The sequence below is a fragment of the Papaver somniferum genome, chromosome 2 (assembly GCF_003573695.1).
Source record: "Papaver somniferum cultivar HN1 chromosome 2, ASM357369v1, whole genome shotgun sequence".
NCBI classification, from domain to species: domain Eukaryota; kingdom Viridiplantae; phylum Streptophyta; class Magnoliopsida; order Ranunculales; family Papaveraceae; genus Papaver; species Papaver somniferum.
This window is the reverse complement of record NC_039359.1, coordinates 198,222,443-198,246,170: the sequence shown is the minus strand read 5'-3', so window position 1 is coordinate 198,246,170 and position 23,728 is coordinate 198,222,443. Positions and strand designations below refer to the sequence as shown.

Genomic DNA, 23,728 nt, shown 5'->3' with positions numbered 1-23,728 from the left:
TCCTGGCATATAGGCATATGAGTAACATACCTATAATGGGTGCATATATGCCAAATATCAATTTTTGGCATGTGCATTGGAATAAGCTTTACAACAATTATAAACTTATCACGCATCACACTTATCTGTCTACGGAAAATGGGTAAACAAAGATGATATTTTATATACAGACTTTGCTTGATAGGATGTATGGTTGAATGGTAGTTGCACGAATTTATCAACCTAAAATATCACAAAGGATAGACTAGACCACTCTAATTTATATATACCCCAAAACATATTTATGGTCCCCCAAATTAGACAATATTGTTTCTTTTCCGCTTTAGAAACTTATGCATGATTAAGAACAGAGTCGGGATAATCTGTGTCAGGATGCATGTCAAAAGAGAACCTCAAAAATGTTCCATTGCGATACTAACACTACAATCCTACAACCGCATCAAATTGGGTGTCCTGGCTTTTGACCCTAATACTAACACAGGCAACATACACCAATAATCCGAGAATTCCCTCACCTGATCAAGTAGAAATTTTACCAAGAATCAATTGGAATAACTAGAATGTTAACCATCAATGATAACAAATGTTGATATGTACAAATTAAACATTCGTTTCTTCTTCTTTATTTTTTTATTGCCGATCATCATAAGTTGATGACAAATGCTATCCTGCACTGTTTTGCGGGTAGCTATCCCGCTCAAACGTGTTTCTTTTTCGTTAGATGATCAAATCAACTGTTATATTCGAATTCAGAAAAAGATCCATCACTTTCAGAAAAGGACCCACCATTTTTCCTAAAGGATTCAAGACTGTTAGATCTGAATTTTAATGTGATCTAACGGTAAAGAAACCGCTTGAGCGGAATAACTACCCGCAAAATATTGCGAGACAGCATTGCTCTACGTTGATGTCATAACAAGGAGGATATCATAAACCAAAGATGGAAGGAACTTTTCCAGCAAGGGTTGTCACATCTTTACAGTGGTTCTAAGTTGGACAATGGACCAGCCAACCGTTGGTCGCAATTACTTTCTTCATGCATGTCACGACAACTTATTTCTACATCTAGATCGCATCACATATATTTCACATGTTTGTTGTCCTTCTTTAATCTTTACTAAACTAGTAAAAATCCGCAAGTAATTTCCACAAAGGTGTATCAAAAGTGTAAGAAAACATCACATTTGGGTGTGATGTGATTTCTTACCTTGAGAATTGTGTAGTTAGTAATCAAAGGCGTATATTAAAACATGGCGATTAGGTCGAGAAAGAATGGAACTGTGGGACTGTGTGTATCCTACTTTAGGGTTAAAAGTGGTCCAGGCTTCCTCCAAACCTGCTGATTTGTCAATCCAAACCTACTCCACCTAGACTCGTACTGCCGTTTACATCACCCGAACCTAATCTCGAGGGAAAACAAAATAGCGTTAAAAAAATAATACAACAAAAAACAAAGCACAAAAAACCAGTAAAGACTAAAGAGTAAGTACTAGCACAGTGTTTTAGTAGCTAGCAGTAAGTAAGATTTTAGTATTCATTTCGTTTTCATCTTGTTTGAGAAGCCAAAATCATGAAAAAGCAGTGAACTTGGTGTGTGAGAAGAAAGTAAAGTAGTAGAAGAAGAAGAAACCGAAACTTCTGTTCCAAGATAATTCAATATCCCTTCTCTCATTTGACTATCTTAATTCACACCATTAAAACCTCATTCTCAGTTCTCACTCACTCTACAAATATCATTTGCAAAGAGCAGAGCAAACCCACAAGCACAAACCCATTTTCTCTAAAACCCCAAAGATGATGAGGAACTACTCTATAATCTCGTTACTGTGTATACTTGTTTGTTTACAGAGTAGTTCATTGACATTATCAATCTTAGACCCACTTGATTTCTTAGCATTACAATCAATAAGAAAAACACTGGAAGACTTACCAGGTTCTGATTTCTTTACATCATGGGATTTTACTTCTGATCCTTGCGGTTTCTCTGGTGTTTACTGTGATGAAGATTCAAAGAAAGTAATAGCATTGAACTTAGGTGATCCAAGAGCTGGAGCACCAGGTCTTACTGGTCGTATACATCCATCAATAGGTAAACTATCTTCACTTGCTGAGTTTTCTATTGTTCCTGGTAGAATCTATGGTGTTTTACCTCCAACAATTTCTAAACTAAAAAACCTTAAATTTCTTGCTGTTAGTAAGAATTTCATATCTGGGGCAATCCCAGATTCTATATCAGAGATTCCAAATTTAAGAACTTTAGATCTTAGTTACAATCAGCTCAACGGGTCTATTCCTGGTTCATTAGGGACTTTACCGTTTTTATCAAGTTTAATTCTTTGTCATAATCATCTCACTGGTTCAGTCCCAACGTTTGGTTCTCAAACCTTAACTCGTTTAGATCTTAAACATAACCATCTTACTGGTTTGATTACTCCTTCTACTCTTCCTACCTCACTTCAGTTTCTTTCATTATCACAAAACAATTTGACCGGTCCAGTTGACCGAGTTTTACTTAGATTGAATCGGCTCAACTATCTGGATTTAAGTATGAATCGGTTCGTGGGGGCTATTCCGGCAAGTATCTTTACTTTCCCACTTACTAACCTCCAGTTACAGAGAAATCAATTTACTGGTCAGATTCGTCCGTTGGATCAAGTTTCAATCCCAACCGTTGATTTAAGTCATAATAATTTCGGTGGTCAGATTTCATCAATGTTTTCATCGGTACAGAATTTGTTCCTGAATAATAATAAATTTATCGGAGAAGTACCAAATGTGTTTGTTGATAAGTTGATGGCTGAGGGTATACAAATTCTTTATCTGCAACACAATTTCTTGACTAGGATGGAGATTGATCCAACGGCTGAAATACCTGTGAGTACATCGTTGTGTTTACAGTATAATTGTATGGTACCACCAGTGCAGACTCCATGTCCATTCAATGCTGGTACAGAGAAAGCTAGACCTACTACTCAATGCATGGAATGGAGAGGGTAGATACGGGAAAACTTAATCATATCAAGGGCAAGATGGGAAGATTTATATTCTGGCGTTTTTCTTTTTTCTTTTTGGTTTTAATATTCAATTTATTTTTTGTGTTATTATTAAGTTTTTTTTCTTTTTTAGTTAGCAAAGCTTAGAATAAATTGTAGCTGTGAATTTGTGTGAATATAAACAGTAGTTTTGTAGCAGCTACATTTTAACGATCGACCTTTTGCTGTGTTGCTGAGCATGCATGCGTCCTCGAGCTTCCACGACCGGACTTGACGACGACACGACCCTCGAGGGGGATCCAATGGAAATGAGGACTGTTTGGGTGTTTTATTTTGGTTAAAGAACTGTTTTGTTATATGCAAGTTGACTGAAATGAACTCTTTCATGATATAATTTGGTTATAAAATCAAGCAAACCTTTAATGTTTTTATGAAGATCGTATTTTTCATCTCAAAGGTTCGATATTCCAAGCATTCCTCTGCAATTTAAGCTTTTCTAATGCATCAAAATTTGACTGTACATTAGCTACACCCTGGGCGCAGAGTGCATGGCCGGCCCAACGTTCCTCAACTAGCGGACTCCAATTGTCCTAGTTGACATAATCTGCAATCGATTGAGTAGTTGATTATTAAAAGTTTTGTTTTGTCAACATAACCCACCATCCCAGCTCACTTAATCTTTATTCATTTTGTAGAGATTACAAGGAATCATTGTCATTGATTAGATTTGGTTAGTAAGGAAGTTTGTAGACCATACAGCAATCAATAGAATTGGAGATCGAAGTGAGTGGGCATTTACGCAACAAAGGGGACCTCATTATGAAATAAATATCGTGTGAAGAATGAAGGAGGGAAAGCAAAGTAAGCTACCTAAATCATTCAATGTGCATTGCCCACAATGTACTTGTGAGCCTGATTAAATTGGACCCTTCTCTGGAAAGAATAAATAAAGACTGACTTCGTATTTTCGTTGTGTTTTGAGATGGTAACACTTTAATGGCATGTCCCCTATGCTTGGTGCTTGTAACCCTGAATTCACCCATCATTATTCATTATGAAGAAGTAATAAAGAACTTTGTACTAATCATCTACTCCTACAAGCTTCTAAATTATCCTCAACTTAGGGTTTCGTTTGTGGAGTTGGTATGGGGTAGTTTTGTTTTCTACTCAACAAATTATAGTCCTGTCCTCGGCTTAATTTCTCACTTCCTTATCATTTTTACTAGGGTCCTCCATATGAACCTTTTTTTTTTTAATCTTTTGGATGAGTGAAAGTGAACCGATAAGATGCATCATAAATTATTCTTGATGTTGATATTGGCCATGATTTTAAGGGGGAGTGAGTGTCACATGGGATGGCAAGTGGTAACTACTCTTAGCTCCTTCTCTTTGGCTGGGTTTATAAGCGGCTTACCTACTACTAATACCCATACTTTGCGCAAGTGAGGAGTGTCGTACTGTCGTGCACATCTATTCTGTTATCCAAATTTGGAGTTAGGATGAGAGTAAATCAAAGGGTGTTCATTTTTGTCTAACAAAGCAATCTGCTCGTCATAATATAGATCCACTAAATCGAATCACGCTGTTTCTGTATCTCTCCGTCATCTAAATATGGAGTATTAAATCTCAAACTAATCATTTCTCAAGATTATGTTAACTTTAACTCGAGTGATAATCATATTAATTGAGTTGATGATAGTGCTAACAAGCTATGCCTCTCTCGCACGCACACTTACGATTTACCTCACTAGCTTTTGGCAGGTATATACATGGAGGCATGAGTAACGCTTTTGTCAGAGGAAGATAAACTCAATTGCACCATACTACCATACTTCTATTTTTTTTATTTTAGTTCAGGGGGGAGTTTGGCAGTTGTTCGCGCTCCAGTAACTTACGTTACGTATCCATCTTGGCACGAGAAAATACTTCACGTGCCCTAGATGGGACGACTTTAAAACTCCGGCTCTCTTCGTTGCTTGCAACTTAACCACAAATCATGATCATTGGACGTAGTCGTGATGATTCTGCAAGGCTGCTCATGGGACCAGGTTAGGTGAGGTTGTACCAAGCGTATGGGAAAATCTGTTTTGTCTTGCATAAAAACTTATTTTGCTCTCATCTTGATTTTGGTACAGCCACCAATCTGTACCCTATTAACAATCTTGTCTTTTTTGTGCTTGTTCCCCATTTTAAATGCCGGGTTATGTGCAATCAAACATTAATCAAACAGCAGGAGTTCGTTTTTCGACTTCAGAAAACGCAACCAAGAAAATACGTGCTTGGATACAAGGGATACATATCATATCATTAGCCATTAATCTATGCGCTGACACTGAATTCGACCTTGACCTTCCGTGACCTTGTTTTGATAGATGTAAGTGGCTTTGCTTCCCTGTTTGACGTAGATGGGACAAAGAAAGTGTGCTTATCAAATTCATTTTTGTAATTGTTAAGTTAATGATGATGGTGATAGGTGACAGGCGTTGTATCTGACACGCACACTTCTGACTCGTCTGACTAGCTTTTGGCATATGCATAGATGAACGAGCGGGCACGCTTGGATATCACACTTTAACTTGCTCCGAAGTCCACAACATATCCCACTCAATGACATGGCATGCTATAATAATTCACGCCATCCTGAGGATATCCTCTGGTTTTCTCTTCCTTACTTGCAAACTAAACCGATCAATCATTACTTAAAGATTCTGGCATTCTTAGGAGATTCAAAAGAATGGGGGTGATTTTTTTATTCCCAACCGATACACAACGTTAAGGGATGTCCAAAAACATGGAGAATACGTTAATGCCGTTACATAATCGGAAGCTATTTTATGCCCGATTAGTATAACGAAATCAGAAGCTTAGTAACGCGTTTGGCCTACCGATTAATATCGATTTTGGGCCAAACGCGTATGTTGCTCCTATAACAATCGGCAGGAACAAGAACCTCACTAGACTACCGATTATAGTAGCTCATAAATTCCCAAATTTGGTGATTTCGTCCAAGTAGAAATTTGGGGCAACTTTAGAATCGGAAGTCATATTAACTACCGATTATTCCAGTTCTCAAATTCGAAAAAAATTGAGATTTCCGCAAAAACAAAATTTGGGGCAACTGTATAATCGGAAGTCATATTAACTACCGGTTATTATAGTTCTCAAATTCGAAAAAATTGAGATTTCTGCAAAAACAAAATTTGGGGCAACTGTATAATCGGAAGTGATAATACCTTATTTGACTACCGATTATACAATTGCCTCAACAAAACAGAGCCATTGGAGCTCTAATCTCTATATAAGGATTGTATCCTTTTACCCTCTATGGAACACAAATACCTTTACACTCTCTCCAACAACATCTTCAACATAATGGCCCAACCATTCATTAATCCTACGAAGTTCACGATAGAAGAATATTTATCTTTATGTAGGCGCTATGTTCAATTCTATCCGAGACGAGGAGAAGAACGTAGGCAAGGAGGCATAATGAGTATGAGTTATTTGGGGTGAATTCACGAAAAATTCTGCGGCGACACCGGTAACCCAAACAACCGTCACTCCGCTGATTTTTCCTGCCGAATTGGTTCAATAAACGGACACGTCGAAGAATTCGTCCATTTAAATTATCTTGTGAATCAATATCGATTGAGGGGTGAAACCAATGATGAGGTTATACAACGATCTCTCGGGGAATGGCGGAGATGAAAAAGATCAATCTTCCGTTATGAAGCTCATTTTCGAATCCTTAGGGCGATGGAAAGATTTAATCCGTTTAGGACTCGTCCAACATGTCCACGACGCTGATCACAATACCTTGTAATAGAATTGTGGAAGTTCAATGTAAAACTATGATGATGTGTAGGTGATATTGTTATGAATTTCAAAATATTTATGAAAATCAGAAGTTTTAATTCTTTATGTAACTACCGATTATACTCCAACGACCATTTCGTTCAAAAGAAACTAGCTGTGCCTCAAAAACCACACACAATCGGTTGATAATACATATTGATAAACCTCCGATTATACTACTCTAATGAAACTGAGAACTCTGTTGACAAAACAACCTATAATTGGTAGTATATAACGATCAATATATACCGATTATGCATAATCGTTTCCTTTGGTTCAACCATTTCCTATCGATTGTATGTAATAATTGTACGTAATTTCAGTACAGTCTTGTAAAAGTACGCATCAACGGCCATATTTTCAAAAAAAAAGAGACGTTGGGACTCTCATCTATATAAGGAGGGTAAACTCTTCTTATTTATGTACCAAACAACACATATATAGCATCCGTGTATTTTACAAATAGATTTTCCATCGTCTACTCTTGTGAATTCATTCTATATATCAACTTACAAGCATGTCAATGTTTGACGCAGCTGAAGATTTGGTCATTATGAAAAGATGGTATCATGAAACAAGACATGAAGATGTCATAGCAGGAAGGTTAACACCCGAAGTATTTTGGGCGAGGGTATATAACCAATTTGTGCGAGAGTATGGAAATCCAAAGCAAAGATCACTCCAACAAGTTCATGATCGTTTCCGACTTATCCAAAAAGGATTAAATGATTACATAACGATACAAAAGAGGATGTTTAACACTAGCCACTTAAGCTTGTCGATCCAACAATTTGTAAGTATTTTCATACTTCTTTTAAATAACACCGGGTGTCTAATCTTTCTTACTAAAACGAAGTTGACATTATTTTGTGTTTGTTTATGTAGGAGACACTCGCAAAAAAACAGTACTTAGTGGAAAAGGGTTAAGAATTCAGTTATGATGGAAGTTATGAATTCCTGAAGTCCTTGGCAACAATATAAATATTGATTGGTTGTTACAATCAGAAGTTTATGTATAATTTGGTCTACCGATTCTGGGAAAATTTTCAGGTTTTTTTGTCAGAGTTTGTTGTCAATCGGAAGTTTATGCAATATATTGTTTACCGATTCATCACAAACCGTCCTTGTAGGTGTAAAAGTAAAAGAATGTCCATACTTAGGAGGAACAAAGAAATGTAACACGCAATTCAAAACGTCCGCTAAGAGATATCCACATTTAGGCATTGTCATCCAATACTTGGATCCAATTGTCTTCAATCCCCTACGACACTTTACACGTGCAACTAAGTCTTTGAACTCTAGTTCTTTGTCATGTCTATCTCCTTGCTTCATCATCCCCATATAGAAATCCTCGTACTTTATTAGTTGTACCGCCATCTTAGTTCTTAAATATTGCCATTGGGTGACATCTTCGTTCACCGCCTCTCCAAAGTAACCAATTTGTTCCGTAGCGACGTGAAACCCACAATTACCATCCCCATAAACCTCGTCGGTAGACAAAACAAATGGAACAATGAGTGGAGGGAGTTATTTCATATGCTCTTCTATAATCGTATACCTTGATAGTGTTGGTCTTCCATGAAAATCCCTAGGACAACGAAAAGTACCATACTTCTCTTTTATAGTTACCATTTCCGTTGATTGTGTTTGTTGCGAGTCGCTCATTTGATCAATAACTACGGAGCTAGTTTCGGTCTCCACTAACACAACTTATTCCACCGCCTCGGTTTGACTTACTTGAGAAGGCTCCGTAGAGACCTTTGGCCTCATTTGTAGGATGGTTGGTCCAGTTTGATCTTTTTTTGGACGTCCTATTTTCTTGGGTTGCGGATCATCTTCAAAATTCGGCTTCCGAACGCTCATGCCTAGACAATATTCTTTTATTATACAAATACTCCTTCAATTCTTTTCTTTCAATGGTCCTCGACACTTCGGTGTTTGTCCCACCCGCCCCCTTTTGCTTAATAGGTTCATCAACTTCCCTTAAACGAGGGTAAAGAGCTTGCTCCAAATCATGCATCAATATTTGCTTCTTGGCGCCATTTGTTGTAGCATAACGCTCGGTTATTTTTGCACACAATTCCGACTCCATGAACGACGGACCATCAACTACGGGGGTGCTTAGAGTGAAATTTAATTGCTTCGAAAATGGATGAATATCATTAATGTCAATCACATCGACGTACCTACCCATTTTATGACAACATCGGAGACCAATACCTATCATATCCTTGCAAACACAAACCGTATTCTCGTCATCATAAGCTTTATATAACTTCAATTGTTCCATCATGTGATTTATTGCCCATTTTGAAACTTTATGAACAATGCCCCTTAGAAGCAATCTTTCCCTTTCATGTTCCGTAGGGAATTTATGTACACTAAATTGCATATAATCCTTAATATTTACAAGATCACGATTGGTGAATTCATGGATTGCTTCTTGGATCGACACAACTCCATTTTGATTACCTAGAAGTATTTTATTTAATCGGCCATGAGACCCCTACGCAATGCTTGTCGCCTCGTTCTTGAAGTTACGATATTCATGTGTCCATGCAAACACAAACCTCTCCTTAATTGGTAACCATTGTGTTTTACAATACTCAACCGGTTTTGGGTAGTCCTTTCCATATTCATCCTCAAATTTCTTCAAGTTACGTTCGTAAATTTCCTCGGTCTTCGACCAAACGATCTTGTCCCATGCTTTCATGCAGATTTTCCAAATCATTCCATCCTCCTTCCATTTTTCATCGAATAACCTCTTCTCTTCCTCTCGTTCTTCCACGGTTAATTTTCTAATGCGCTCATCCTCTTCCTTCAACCTCTTGGTACCTTTCCTTGATTTTTTAGCTTGGAAATGGAGATGGCAATTGTGTTTGAGGTTGCATTGAATGTGCCACGTACATTGCAAGTTTCGGGCTTCAGGAAACACTACCCCTATTGCATGCATTAAGGCTTGATCCATTAAACCCCAAATGAAACTCACGTTGTTATCATGATCCATTAAACCCCATGCGATCGTAAACGTGTTTTTGTCCGAAGTGTGACAAGCAATGTTCAACAACGACATGTTATATTTGTTTGTCTTGTAAGTGGCATCTATCAACAAAATTTGATGAAAACACTGAGCCAATTTTATCATTTCGGGATGTGCCAAGAAAATACGTACCACTTTACCATCCTTTTCTTCCGTTATCAACGTGTAGTCGTGTAACTCAGCTAACCACTGCGATTGTTGCATGGCCGTTCTACCATCCCATTTCGTCCTTTTGATTGTAGCTAGGGCCGACTTAATTGTAGACAAAGAAGACAAGTTGTCGGGGTCGTACGCCTTAATTTTACTTAAGATCGCACTCGCCTTTTGGATCCGCATAGACCTCACCGTCTCCATTTCATGTGGTTTTAACTTCGCAACCATTACATGTCCAATAAGAGTATCCGGATCATCATATTTGTGACAACCATTAGCAACTTTAGATATTTTCCACTCTTTACTTTCCCTACCATTGGGCTTATAGAAGACAATCTTAAATGGGCATCCAATCTTCTTTGTATGAGTTCGGTATATCTTTCTCTCCGTCTTCCTTATATACTTACTATTCTTTCCCCCGTGACTCTTCTTCACCCCACCTCGCTCACATATCATTTCAAACCGAATCTTCTTAACACAACGGTTATGAATTACCACGCACATCTTCTCTTTTGCCTTATTCATAAGCCATTCCTTGGCCTCCTTCTTGCTTCCAAATATCTAAATGCGCATATAACAAAACAAACAAAATAAGCATAACCATCTAACATACATGATTGGAAAAATAAAAGATAATTCATGAACATACCAAATCGTTTGCATAGTGTAGGGAAGTATCAGGCCTCAAATAATAATCGTCATCAACAGCTACAACAGCCTACGCACCATAAAAACAAGTTATGCATTAGTAATCGGAAGGCAGTTTAGAGAATAAATAACCGATTGTACAACAATCGGTAATCAAATACTATACAACCCAATCGATTAAAAAAAATCGGTAGTCTTATACTACGATATGCTACCGATTAACGAAATAGACAAATGTACAATTGTTTTGTTTAAAAAAAACTTTAATAATAGGAGGATAAGTTAATTCATAAACAACCGATTATGAAATATCAAGAATCACAAATATTTCATTTTTGGAGAAATTCGTATTTGGGGCGACTTTTTACAATCAGACGTTTGTTGATGTATAAAACTTCCGATTGTGACAAATTGAAGCTTTCAATTTGGGGATTTTTTACTTATTCGGTAGCTTAATACATAAAAGAATCTCCGATTGTTGATAATCGGTAGATATTGTACTCAATTAGCTACCGATTAAATGTCGTTCATGGCATTCAATGCATGCAGTAATCGAATTTTCACGTTCAAAAACACACACAAACGCACATAAAATTGCTATTAGAGGTTTTTAACAACATACCTGTATGTTTGACGCATCGTTACCTTCGATCTCGGGTGATTCTCCATTTTCTTCCATGAAAGCGTCGTCTAGGGTTTCATCTCCATCAAAGTTTGGATCATTCAACATATACCCCAAATCCTCATCTCTAAACGGTAGTGAACCTTGAACTTCAACAACTTCACGTCCTTCTTCGTACCCATCCATGTTTATGGAAGTTGGCAACAATCGGAAGTTGGCAACATATACCCACTTTTTTTTTCTTCTTCTTCTCTCACTCAATGGAAGTTGGGGACATTTCTCACAATGACTCAAAAACCAATTCCAAACACTAATATATAGACCCTAGGCTACCGATTACAAGAGTTTGCTTCCGATTATTTTGTGAAACTACTGATTATTTTTTTGGCTACCGATTATTGGCAAAGGTTGAATCTGGGGCTACCTATAATCGGTAGGGTTATAAGTTTGATCATCTACCGATTATGGCAGATTTCAAAATTTTGAAAAAAAAAATATTTTAGCAAAAACTCATTTTGGGGAGGTTTACAAGTTGGATTACCAAAGGTTGAATCTGGGGTCACTTATAATCAGTAGTTTACAAGTTGGATTAGCTACCGATTATGGAAGATTTCAAAATTTATCAAATGTAGGATTTAAGCAAAATCTTATTTTGGGGCAACCCATAATCGGGAGTGTTTGTAACCAATTTATCTTCCGATTATGGCTACATCCAAAACACGAAACCAAATGGTTATGGTCGGCTGTGTACCCTCAAAACCTATGAAATTTGGCCAAGTTTGAATCTGGGGCTACTTATAATCGGTAATTTTATGAGTTATTTTATCTACCGATTATAGAATGGCATATTAGCCGAAATATGCACACAATAATCGGAGACTAATTAGAATATATTGACTATCGATTATTGGTTAACTACTGATTGTTGTGTTTGCTACCGATTATATAAGGGCATATATGCCATTTTGAAAAATCAAAGATAAGGGGTAGCTTAGATTTACGCTTGGGTGACTGATCGAATTTTGAATAGTGGTAAATAGATTTGTCGTTCACTTGGACTTTGTTGAGATTGATTATAGGCTTAAGTATAAAAATAAGAAATTATATACAAAATATGTCAAGGGATGAAGAATTCACTAAGACTCGGGATTTCACTGTTTTTCGTATTCAAGTGGTTCGGAAATTAATCCTAGGAAATTATAGCTCCAAACAAAAGAAATATTAACTCTATTCTTTGCAAAAATAGATTTCGTAAAACATCAATTGTAAATTACAAGCATAGTGTATCAAAATACCTAAGACTAAGCATACCCTATCAAACAAGATAACAATTGATTAATAGAAATCATAAATCATTTAAAATCGGTGCAAAAAGTAAATAAGTAATTAATTGAATTTACCACATGATGAAATTCAGCTTCGTCCGTCGTCCCAGCGATGGGGTCTAGCTTCTCATGATGAAAACACACTCAAAAAGATAACTCATAGCTCAAATGGTGTTTTTATTGGATAAATAATAGAAAACAGAGATTTGCAATGGTATAAGGGTGTTGCAAAATAAACTGTTACAAAGAACGATAAATGGAAAATTCCACTGTCACTGTATCAAATACAACGCTTCAGTATGTGTCGTTGTCACTGTTGATGAACGACTGTTCTTTGGCGTCTTATGTTCTTCATTCTCTCCTTCAATGGAAGCAGCAGAGACAAGCTCTGCAACTTCCTGTTATACGCTTTGTTTCCTCCCCTCACTCTTCATGCCCCCCTATGGATCCCGTGAAGCCTTTTTATACCCAACAGGTGAATAAATCTTCACAATAACTTCGAAATATTCCGCCATTACTCGTCGGGTTTTCTCGGGGAATAATTTCATTTTCTTGACCTGTTTTTGCTTCTCTTGCTGCTAACTCACGTTTACACACTCCAGACAAGTGCAAGAATTGTTTAGAAAGAGTCAGAACTCTGAGAAACTCACGCCAACGACCAAAGATATCTCCACAGAATCTCGAGAAACTCTCGAGCTCTATTTCATCGTCTGCGCCGGAATTCTTCCCTTATTCTTCAACTTTATCTCTTTACGCGTCAAATCTCCCCCAGTAAACGAAGAATAACATCCCAGATAATATCTCCTCCAATAAATATGTATCTTCCATATATACTAAAAAAAATAGAATCCAAGAATAATACAACCTCTGTTTCGTCGAGAAACGACTATCCGACCCAATTTCCTCCGGTACAACACTTATATCAGCCCTGTTAAGCCCAATGAAGTCCAACGCAACCAAAATTTGTAATTGAATCTCAATAGAACTCGTCAAACTCTGTTCCTGAAAGTTACGCAGTCGTCTGCAAATCCCCGCCAAAACATATTTCAAACTAAGGTGGAAAGGTTGCCCCTTATCCAACAGCTGGGGTGTGAATATCAAGCGGGGTGTCCTGGTGTGTGAATAGAAACTGGGTGCCCCTTAGCAATTGAGGTGCCCCTTATCCGAAGAGGTGGTCCGTTTAGCAAATGTCCTCTAGGGGTGCCCCGAGCAACTTTTCGGCCCGAATTTTCCAAAAATACCTAAAAATACATAAAAACACAATATTAGTACAAAAATCGAGTTCCAACAATACAGACATTGAGGACAATTTAGACACAAAAATGTGTCTATCAAATACCCCCAAACTTATTATTTGCTAGTCCTCGAGCGAATCTAATGTAGAAAATAAAATGACTACACTTAGCACGTGCAGCAAGCCGTTAAACCGATAGGTGGCTCTAGCAGCGGAATGTTGTCTCCAGAGGGTTTACCAGAGGTGTACCCACAAAACCTTTACTCCAGACCCTAGCTATCTACGCAGAACCTTGGAAGGCACTAAAGAATCTCCTTGGTTGTCATCCAAACATTGACTATAGGAGGAAGTACCCTGATGCGAAATTCCAATTGTTGTACACGAGTTTTCACTCAGCATACTATAATTCATATATAAGTGACAGAGCTCTACTCAGATAGTTTCTAGACATCATAACCGGAGTCAACCAATCACATGGAAAGATTAAGAAGATGGATAAAGAGAAAAATAGATGGTTTAAAGTGAACGGTGTTTCCCATATCTGTCTGAAGGCCTCTGCCAAGATGAACCTATCCTAATTGACTGAGATACCGGTCTAACTAATATCAACACAACTGACAAATACAATGGAACCAGTGGTCAATAAACCTAACTCTAGGTCAACACAACTGGCATATACAAGGGCACCAGTGGTCGACTATATTTATTCCGGTTGGTCTGATGGTCTGGTCTCAAATTTATTTATTTATTTATTTTTATTTATTTTTTATTTTTTGGTTCTCAATCACTCTATTTCACCCTAGCAATGGTAACAACTTGAATCGTGTGCCCCACCAAATCACTTTAAAAAAAACAGAAGGATTAGGATTCAACGAGATATGGCGAAACTACCATGTTTTTTTAATTCTAACACCTGAGCTCTGTGCTTTTATGAATAAACTCTTTAGATGTTTCCATCTAATCAGATTGGTTCCTCAACTCCTATGACCAAGATGTTCCCATCCACTTAGATTGGTTAGTGCCAACCTTAATAAACATAAATTTCTAGGCTTTGGAGTTTATTTATTGCAACTAAAAAGTTTCTCTCGTACCCCCAAACTTAAATCTAACATTTTCCTCAATGTTCTAAAGATAAAATTAAAAGCATGAACAAGAAGAAACTGTTACCACTCGAAGCAAAAGAGTTAAGGAAAGATATTACCGTGTTGCATGAGATTGGGTTACCTCCCAAGAAGTGCTAAGTTTAAAGTCTTCAGCCAGACATTGGAAGGAATTAATCACCTCATATAATCATAAAGCAGTAGCAGGAATAACTGTGGGTCATCTGGATCAAAAAGTGCTAACCACAAGAAGAGGAAACTACAATAATCCAAGAAGACATCGAAAATACCCTTGTTTAAGACAACAACATCTAGTTGTGGTTCAGGTTCATGGTCTATAAAACGGTCTAAATAAAAAGATTTCATCGGTTGGATTTCCTCAAAGGTATTCTGAAGATCAGGCTGAAGAGTCTGGAAATACTCAACTAAGAACTTAGAAGCGCATAACAAAAGGCTGAATAATTGGGGATCCTCTGAGTCAATCAGATTTGACTCACACAGATGACCACAATGAAAGAGGTGGTCTTCCTTAAGAAAATGTGTCGACCCTATTTTCCTATAGTAATTAGGTTTAGTCTCAAAACTTAATAACCGACACATATGAAAATCATATGTTCCCACAATTGGAAGAAAAGTTTTTGGTGGGAAAACAAAGTCAATCTTGGTATCATAGCCTGGGTTAACCACATCTACCAGAGGATGGGTTTCTAACAACTGAGATCTCTTATGGACATAACTAGGTTCAGGAAAAAGTGTATGAAGATAATCTTGTAAGATGGTTGAGGCATAAATGTCAAGTCCTACATGAGGGAACTTTCTAAGAGTTAAAGGTAAGGCACCAAGAAAGTGATAATCACCCTCAAACTTAGAGTTTTCATTGTCTCTAGGTAGACTAGTCACAATTTCCCTAATTTCTAAATCATTAGATTCCTGAAAATGGTCAATTGATTCTTCTAAGTTGTAATCAGGTGCATCCTCATTCATTTTTACGAGTTCACTTTCTTTGTCTAAGACTGTTGTTTCTAAATCACTAGACTCAAAATAAACTCATTCCTCTAAACCATCATCACAATCATATAAAGGGTTATCAGAGAAAGTTTCTAGTAAAGGCTCCTTATCTAAGGTGTTAATCAAAGTTACTTCCTCCAATTCACTGATAGGCACATCTAATAATGGATTATCCAACACACTGCAAGCTAAAGGATCATGAACTAAAACGATGGTATCCCTAGTCAAATCCCCATCCTTTTGAATAGGTGAATAATTATCAAAATTATTTGGATTTGTGCTAGAAACAAAACTATCATTACAAAGCTCAATCGGAGTAAAAAATTCTTGATCACTATGCCTACATATTTCATGTTCTTCATCAATACTATCCTCATCATAATCATCATTATAATAACATGAAAATGATCGAACCTCATCTAAACAAGTAGTGTTACAATTTCTAACCTCTTCATCTTGATTATTATAAAAATTATCCTCATTTTCACGGTGATATAGGAAAGAATGTATTGGCAATCACGAGTAATTCGAGCTTCTATTTCTTCCGTCTCTAATTCAAGCCTACGTGTTGACTCAGCAAACTCACGTGTTGACTCAGTTAACTTATATGTTGACTCAGCTAACTTCCTGAGGTTATCTTCTAAAGAAGGTTCACTCATTGTTACAGTTCTTTCGTCTATAACTAAGTCATCGGTGTCCGTTGACTTATGTGTCGACTCATGTAACTTACGCGTTGACTCAAGTATCTTACATGCCTCATCTAGAGAAGAGGAATTATAGGAATTTTGCTCGTATGACCGGTAGGCATGTGGATAGTAATTGGGCTCACCATGGTATGACCCATAACCTTCGAAAGTTTGGTGTTCCCAACCACTATTCACACTATGGTTATAAAAATAATAATGTTCATGTTGCTCAGTCGAATAATCATTGTATTGGCTATACCAGTTCGACATCTTAACTGCAAGGGAATTATAAACAAAGACAAAGAAGGCTGACTCGACCACAACAAGCCTATTTTATCTAGCAAACAAAAAGCATGATGGCTCCCTTAGATTGTTTCTAGACCATATTTTATTCTTTCGAAAAGGAATTCGTTAAAATCTGAGCAAACCTCTCTGGAATCAATCCGAGTTAAAGTAAGTTGAATAGAGACGATGGAAGCTCAGTGGAGCTTTGATACCCAAGGCCTCACTGGCGTTACAAGGCGGCGTATTCAACTCACAGTAATCATCATGAACTTCAAATTATGCTCAAAAGAGTAACCAATATTTTTCGAATGACTTTCCTAATAAGCTAGTTACCCTATCGGTCTCGTTCTAGTCCAAATTTCAAGGCTTAGGTTCGCGTAGGTTACGTGTTCCTAAGGCGGGCAAGAAGGAAACGGTGATGAAATCCGAGTCCTTATCTTGATTTGGCCAGGTCATGCCCTTTACTAGAAAATTAAATCCGATTTCAGGTCCTCAACATATATGCATACAAAATCATCCAGTAAACCCGCTGACAGGGGATTCACGGGTGTTTAAAATTCTTACCTCCCGTTCCAGAGGGGCAATGAACCGTTGAAGTCGACTCGGGCCACCGACTCCAACGTCAGTGTACGAACTCGAGGGGCCGAGGCGATATCGTAATCGCCGTTCTTCCCTGTGCAGTTTATATTTAAACTAACCCTTCCTTAGGGTTTTAAAAATAAAGTCCAATGTTCAATGTCCAAAAGAAAAGAAAAAAAAAATGTCCAAAAATAAAATAGTACAAAAATAAAAACCTTAATTACAATTTCTAAAAAAATAAAAATAAAAATAAAATTATTTACAAAATCTTCTTCTTCACTCCTTTTGGATTTCTCTTTTCTTTCTTTTTGGGCTTTTCCCTTCTTTTCAGCACTTTCTCTTTTTCCTTTAGCTTAGCTCCAAATCTGAAAGCAAACAAAAATACCAAAACGCGTAAAAAATAAAAAATAAAAAAAAAATTTATAAACAAATTCGCGTCGGCGGTGCCAAAAATTGATTGAATTTTGAATAGTGGCAAATAGAGTTGTCGTTCACTCGGACTTTGTTGAGATTGATTCTAGGCTTAAATATAAAAATAAGAAATTATATACAAAATATGTCACGGGATGAAGAATTCACTAAGACTCGGGACTTCACTGTTTTTCATATTCAAGTGGTTCAGAAATTAATCCTAGGCAATTATATCTCCAAACACAAGACATATTAACTGTATTCTTTGCCAAAATAGATTTCGTAAAACATCAATTGTAAATTACAAGCATAGTGTATCAAAAACACCTAAGACTAAGCATACACTATCAAACAAGATAACAATTTATTAATAGAAATCATAAATCATTTATAATCGGTGCAACAAGTAAATAAGGAATTAATTAAATTTACCACGTGATGAAATTCAGCTTCGTCCGTCGTCCCAGCGGTGGGGTCTAGCTTCTCATGATGAAAACACACTCAAAAAGATAACTCATAGCTCAAATGGTGTTTTTATTGGATAAATAATAGAAAACAGAGATTTGCAATGGTATAAGGTTGTTGCAAAATAAACTGTCACAAAGAACGATAAATGGAAAATGCCACTGCCACTGTAGCAAATACAACGCTTCAGTATGTGTCGTTGTCACTGTTGATGAACGACTGTTCTTTGGCGTCTTATGTTCTTCGTTCTCTCCTTCAATGGCAGCAGCAGAGACAAGCTCTGCAACTTCCTATTCTACGCTATGTTTCCTCCCCTCACTCTTCATGCCCCCTTATGGATCCCGTGAAGCTTTTTTATACCCAATAGGTGAACAAATCTTCACAATAATTTCAAAATATTCCGCCATTACTCGTCGGGTGTTCTCTGGGAATAATTTCATTTTCTTGCCCTGTTTTTGCTTCTCTTGCTGCTAACTCACGTTTACACACTCCAGACACGTGCATGAATTGTTTAGAAAGAGTCAGAACTCTGAGAAACTCACGCCAACGACCAAAGATATCTCCAAAGAATCTCGAGAAACTCTCGAACTCTATTTCATCGTCTGCGCCGGAATTCTTCCCTTATTCTTCAACTTTATCTCTTTACGTGTCAAATCTCCCCCAGTAAACGAAGAATAACATCCCAGATAATATCTCCTCCAATAAATATGTATCTTCCATATATACTAAAAAAAATAGAATCCAAGAATAATACAACCTCTGTTTCGTCGAGAAACGACTATCCGACCCAATTTCCTCCGGTACAACACTTATATCAGCCCTGTTAAGCCCAATGAAGTCCAACGCAACCAAAATTTGTAATTGAATCTCAATATAACTCGTCAAACTTTGTTCCTGAAAGTTACTCAGTCGTCTGCGAATTCCCGCCAAAACATATTTCAAACTAAGGTGGAAAGGTTGCCCCTTATCCAACAGCTGGGGTGTGAATATCAAGCAGGGTGTCCTGGTGTGTGAATAGCAACTGGGTGACCCTTAGCAATTGAGGTGCCCCTTATCCGAAGAGGTGATCCATTTGGCAAATGTCCTCTGGGGTTGCCCCGAGCAACGTTTCGAGCCGAATTTTCCAAAAATACCTAAAAATACATAAAAACACCTTATTAGTACAAAAATCGAGTTCCAACAATACAGACATTGAGGACAATTTAGACACAAAAATGTGTCTATCAGTGACCTTTTTTTATCTTTTTGTGTCGCCCCTAATTATTTTGGGGTCGCCCCTAAAAATACTAGGTTTAAAATAACGACGGGCAGGGGCTTAGTGGCTCAGCAGAGAAACATGAATATCCCGGGTAGTATGGAAACCCAGAAAATTAAACTATCATTTTTTTAATGGCTTATAGCGTCCACAATGGACTAGCAAAAGACTAAATTTGGTCGAAAAACCAATGGTAGCGGAATGGATTAAAACCAAATATGGTGAGATTTTCCAGGGTTTTGAAGTTTAAAAGTGCGTTCGGTACCTGTTGATACATGAAAAATATTACCCTTTTAGCCGGGCTAGTATGCCCTCCAAGGGGAGGCAATCCCAACATGAGACATGGGGATTTAGGGACTAAATACCAAGTCCACCAAGAAAGTGTCTATTAAATGGAAAGGACAAGGGATGGGAAAGAATGAGGTTTTATTAGAGAAGGAATGACATTAGTAGTAATTAAAGAAGTTTAGGAAACATGGCATGGTGCCATAAAAAGAAGGGGCTTTTGGAAAGTCTATATAAAGAAGGACAAGGTACAATGGAAAGACAACTCTCTCTCTCTTGCTATTCTTGGTAAAGTGAGGTCATTTGGCTAGCTAGGACGGGTAAAACCTCAAACCTAAATTCACCCCTCAACATTTGCGGCCACACCCGGAGGTTCGTGCCTAGCTAACCATGACACACCCTGGAGGCGCTAACTCAAGCGCGAAAGAGAGTCCACCGAACATCCCGCCACTTAACACAGAGGGAGAAAGAGTAGGGATAGTATCGGAGCCCATCACACAAGTAAAGAAGCCAAACGACGCGCGCGAAAAGGATAAGCAACAGGAAATCGAGGAAACACCACTCGCCCAACCTTCCCTCAAAGAGATGCAGGAGGAATTGGAAAACCACATATGAAGAGATCAAGAATTGAGAAAACTCTTGAAGGTAGCAAACGCCGAGAAGAATTCTAAAGAGGCGGCGGAAGTTATAAAAGAAAAGGAAGAACCTATAGCCATGACGCAAGAAGCGATGGCTAAGTACTTGGAAATGAACTACAGAATTGTCAAACAAGATAATTACGATTTCGTGGATAGACCCTACTCCTAGGAAATTGCAGAGTATCAATATCCAGAGGATTATATTTCACCAAAGTTCAAAGTCTACGAAGGGCAAGGAAATGCGAGGGAACACCTTAGTCGATTTATGTCTACCATGAACGACCGTGCAACCGACAGAAAACTATGTCTAAGGGATTTTCCAAAGTCGCTAACTGATATAGCATTTACCTGGTACGATAACCTAAAGCCGGGAAGTATTAGCTCATGGTCAACCATGTCCACTCTTTTCCTCAGAAAGTTTTATTCAGCAAAAAGAAAGGTTACGACTATAGATCTAAGCAAATGCAACCAGCGCCCAAGCGAGGAAATAGGAAAATATATCACCAGGTTTCGACTGCTCACTGTAGATTGCCATGAAGATGTTAAGGAGGAGGCGCTAGTGGAAATATGTGTACGGGGAATGACTCCATCTTTTAAGAAAAGCCTGGTCAATTTCCCCTTCCCCACGTTCGTTGAGCTAGAAGAATCGGCGGCAAGAATCGCTGATTGTGTTGAGGAGCACAACCCAGATTATATTTGGTGCAACAAAGTTAACACCGTATCAACCGTACCAAGAAACACACGCGCCAATAATAACCGAGAAGGTTGGGGTACCCAATCGCTTCCTACGCCCCTACCATGTAGCAAGAAACATATCGTAGGTCTGTTGGAGCAGTGGATAGCAAATCAAGAAACTCAACTTCCGCCAACAAAGACGGACCTCAACACCATTGACAAAAACGACGCCAGGTATTGTCACTTCCACCAAAGGATACAACACCCTACAATCGACTGCTACAATCTGCGGAGACTGTTCCAGAAAAATCTAGAGATAGGCGAGATCGAGATGGAAAATCCGGAGAATGGTAAGGCGCTCCAGCACCAAGTCATGATGATCTCCCATGATCCAAGTGAGGATGTTTGGAGGCCTTGGGAAGATAACGAGGAAGCATGTGAAGCCGAGACGGAGAACCCAACATTCGAGAATACATAAGGCGTAGCTAATTAGTTTGCAAAAATGGTGTTGGCTCAACAGTTCTTCGACTCCCTCGGTTTCAGTGAAAACCAGATCAAATAAGCATCTAGGGCTATAACGGCTATTGCGGCAGGAAAGCCATGTGGTCTCCTTCCCAAAGAGGCGATCGTGTTCACAGACGAAGATATCTGATACCCAGGAGAGCACCTTAAGCCCTTATACTTGACAGCGTACATTAACAAGCAACCGCTAAAAAGTGATTTTTAGAGATGGAGGCGCGTCCAGGAACTTAATTTCTATGCATACGTCAGACATCCTAGGTGTGCAAAGGTCCGCGATCAGAATGCGAGTCACAACATTGAAAGGATTCAAAGGACATGCTCAGAAAGCTATTGGGATCGTTAACCTGATCATGAAGATCGGCCCTATCCGAGCACCCACGCCATTTTATGTGCTAGAAGACGACCCCATGTTCCACGTATTTCTAAGGCGAGGATGGATACTCCATCACAAGGTAGTGGCGTCAACGTACCACCAATGCGTCAATACTAACATAGGAGTCAAGCAGTACCGGATTCCAGCCACTAGCAATCCTTTTGACCCAGAGGAAGCTTACATGGAGGACGCGATCTTTTATGACGAACCGAAAGAATCTGATGAAGTACCTGAAGTGCAACTCATCCCGCTACCTAAATGGGGAGAAGAAGAAGAAGAACCGAAGCCAGCAAAGTCTGTGTTTAGCCCATCCAGGATGGTATTCCCCGCCGAAAGAAAGAGAAAGCAAGAGGAACAACCCAGGTTCCAACGCTTCTCTAAGCCATATGGGGGATATGTATATCGGTTATAACAATTAACTGAGGGAGTGACCGCAGATAAATAAGATTGCGCAGAAATATCAAGAAACGAAACTGAACCTCCCTCTGAAAGTGCATAACAAGGCTTGGATGAGCTACCCTATAGCATGGTTGATGACGAGGAATTGCGAGATCATCTTACAGACGCAACTACTAAAACCACAGAAGAACGAATTCCTAGAGACCTCACCATGGATGGAATAGAAGAAATTGATATAGGAACGGAAGGAGACAAGCGCCCTATCATGATAAGAAAAAGCTTGGACAAGGAAGAAAGGGAAGCATTAATCGCTCTACTGAGAGACTACAAAGATGTCTTCGCCTTCGACTATGATGAGATGCCAGGACTCGATAGCGAGCTTGTAACTCACGCCCTTAGAGTGTCACCTAATTTCGAACCAGTAAAGAAAATGATTAGGGAGTTCCCCAGGGCCACAACTCTTGAAATAAAGGAAGAGGTGGAGCGCTTGCTGAAGGCTAAATTCATCAAACCCATCCAACATCCGACCTGGTTAGCCAAGAAGACGGCGTTCCAAACTCCGTATGGAAATTTCTACTACGTAGTAATGCCATTTGGCCTGAAAAATGCGGGCGCCACGTACCAACGCGCTATGACCTCCATATTCCATGATTTACTACATCAAACAGTAGAAGTTTACGTTTATCATATCGTGGTCAAGACGCAAGCAACCGAAAACCACGTCTCCCGTCTAAAGACGGCTTTCGAGAGGTGCTGAAAGTTCAAGCTCAAAATGAATCCTCTCAAGTGTGCCTTCGGCGTGGAATCGGGAAAGTTCTTAGGATTTGTGGTAACTAATGAAGGAATCCAGGTAGACCCGAGTAAAGTCGAGTCAATCATGGCCATGGCGCCCCCAGCAAATGCAAAGGAATTACAAGCCTTTATTGGACGAATATCTTACATACGACGCTTCATACCGGGTTTAGCGCAACTAATGATTGTGTTCCTCCCATTACCAAAGAAGGGAGTGGCTTTTGTATGAGGCGATATACAGTGCGCCGCATTCGAAAAATTGAAGCAATGCCTTGTAAGACCTAAGGTTCTCAAGCCGCCGATTAAAGGAGCTCCCCTCTACCATTACATGGCGTTCACCAATTCGGCGATATGTGCAGTCCTGGCACAAGACATGGGAGGGGAA

At 38.6% G+C, this 23,728-nt stretch overlaps 1 protein-coding gene across 1 annotated transcript; it reads left to right on the top strand.

The window, feature by feature from the left end:
- Nucleotides 1–1,420: 1,420 nt before the first annotated feature.
- On the top strand, nucleotides 1,421–3,424 carry LOC113350176 (receptor-like protein 37). Its single transcript, XM_026594268.1, has one exon. It carries the CDS (start codon nucleotides 1,795–1,797, stop codon nucleotides 2,995–2,997), a length of 1,203 nt encoding a protein of 400 aa, XP_026450053.1. The 5' UTR covers nucleotides 1,421–1,794; the 3' UTR covers nucleotides 2,998–3,424.
- Nucleotides 3,425–23,728: the final 20,304 nt, after the last annotated feature.

Coding starts and splice junctions, on each gene's coding strand:
- LOC113350176 (XM_026594268.1), top strand. CDS start 1,795: ATGATGAGGAACTACTCTATAATCTCGTTACTGTGTATACTTGTTTGT.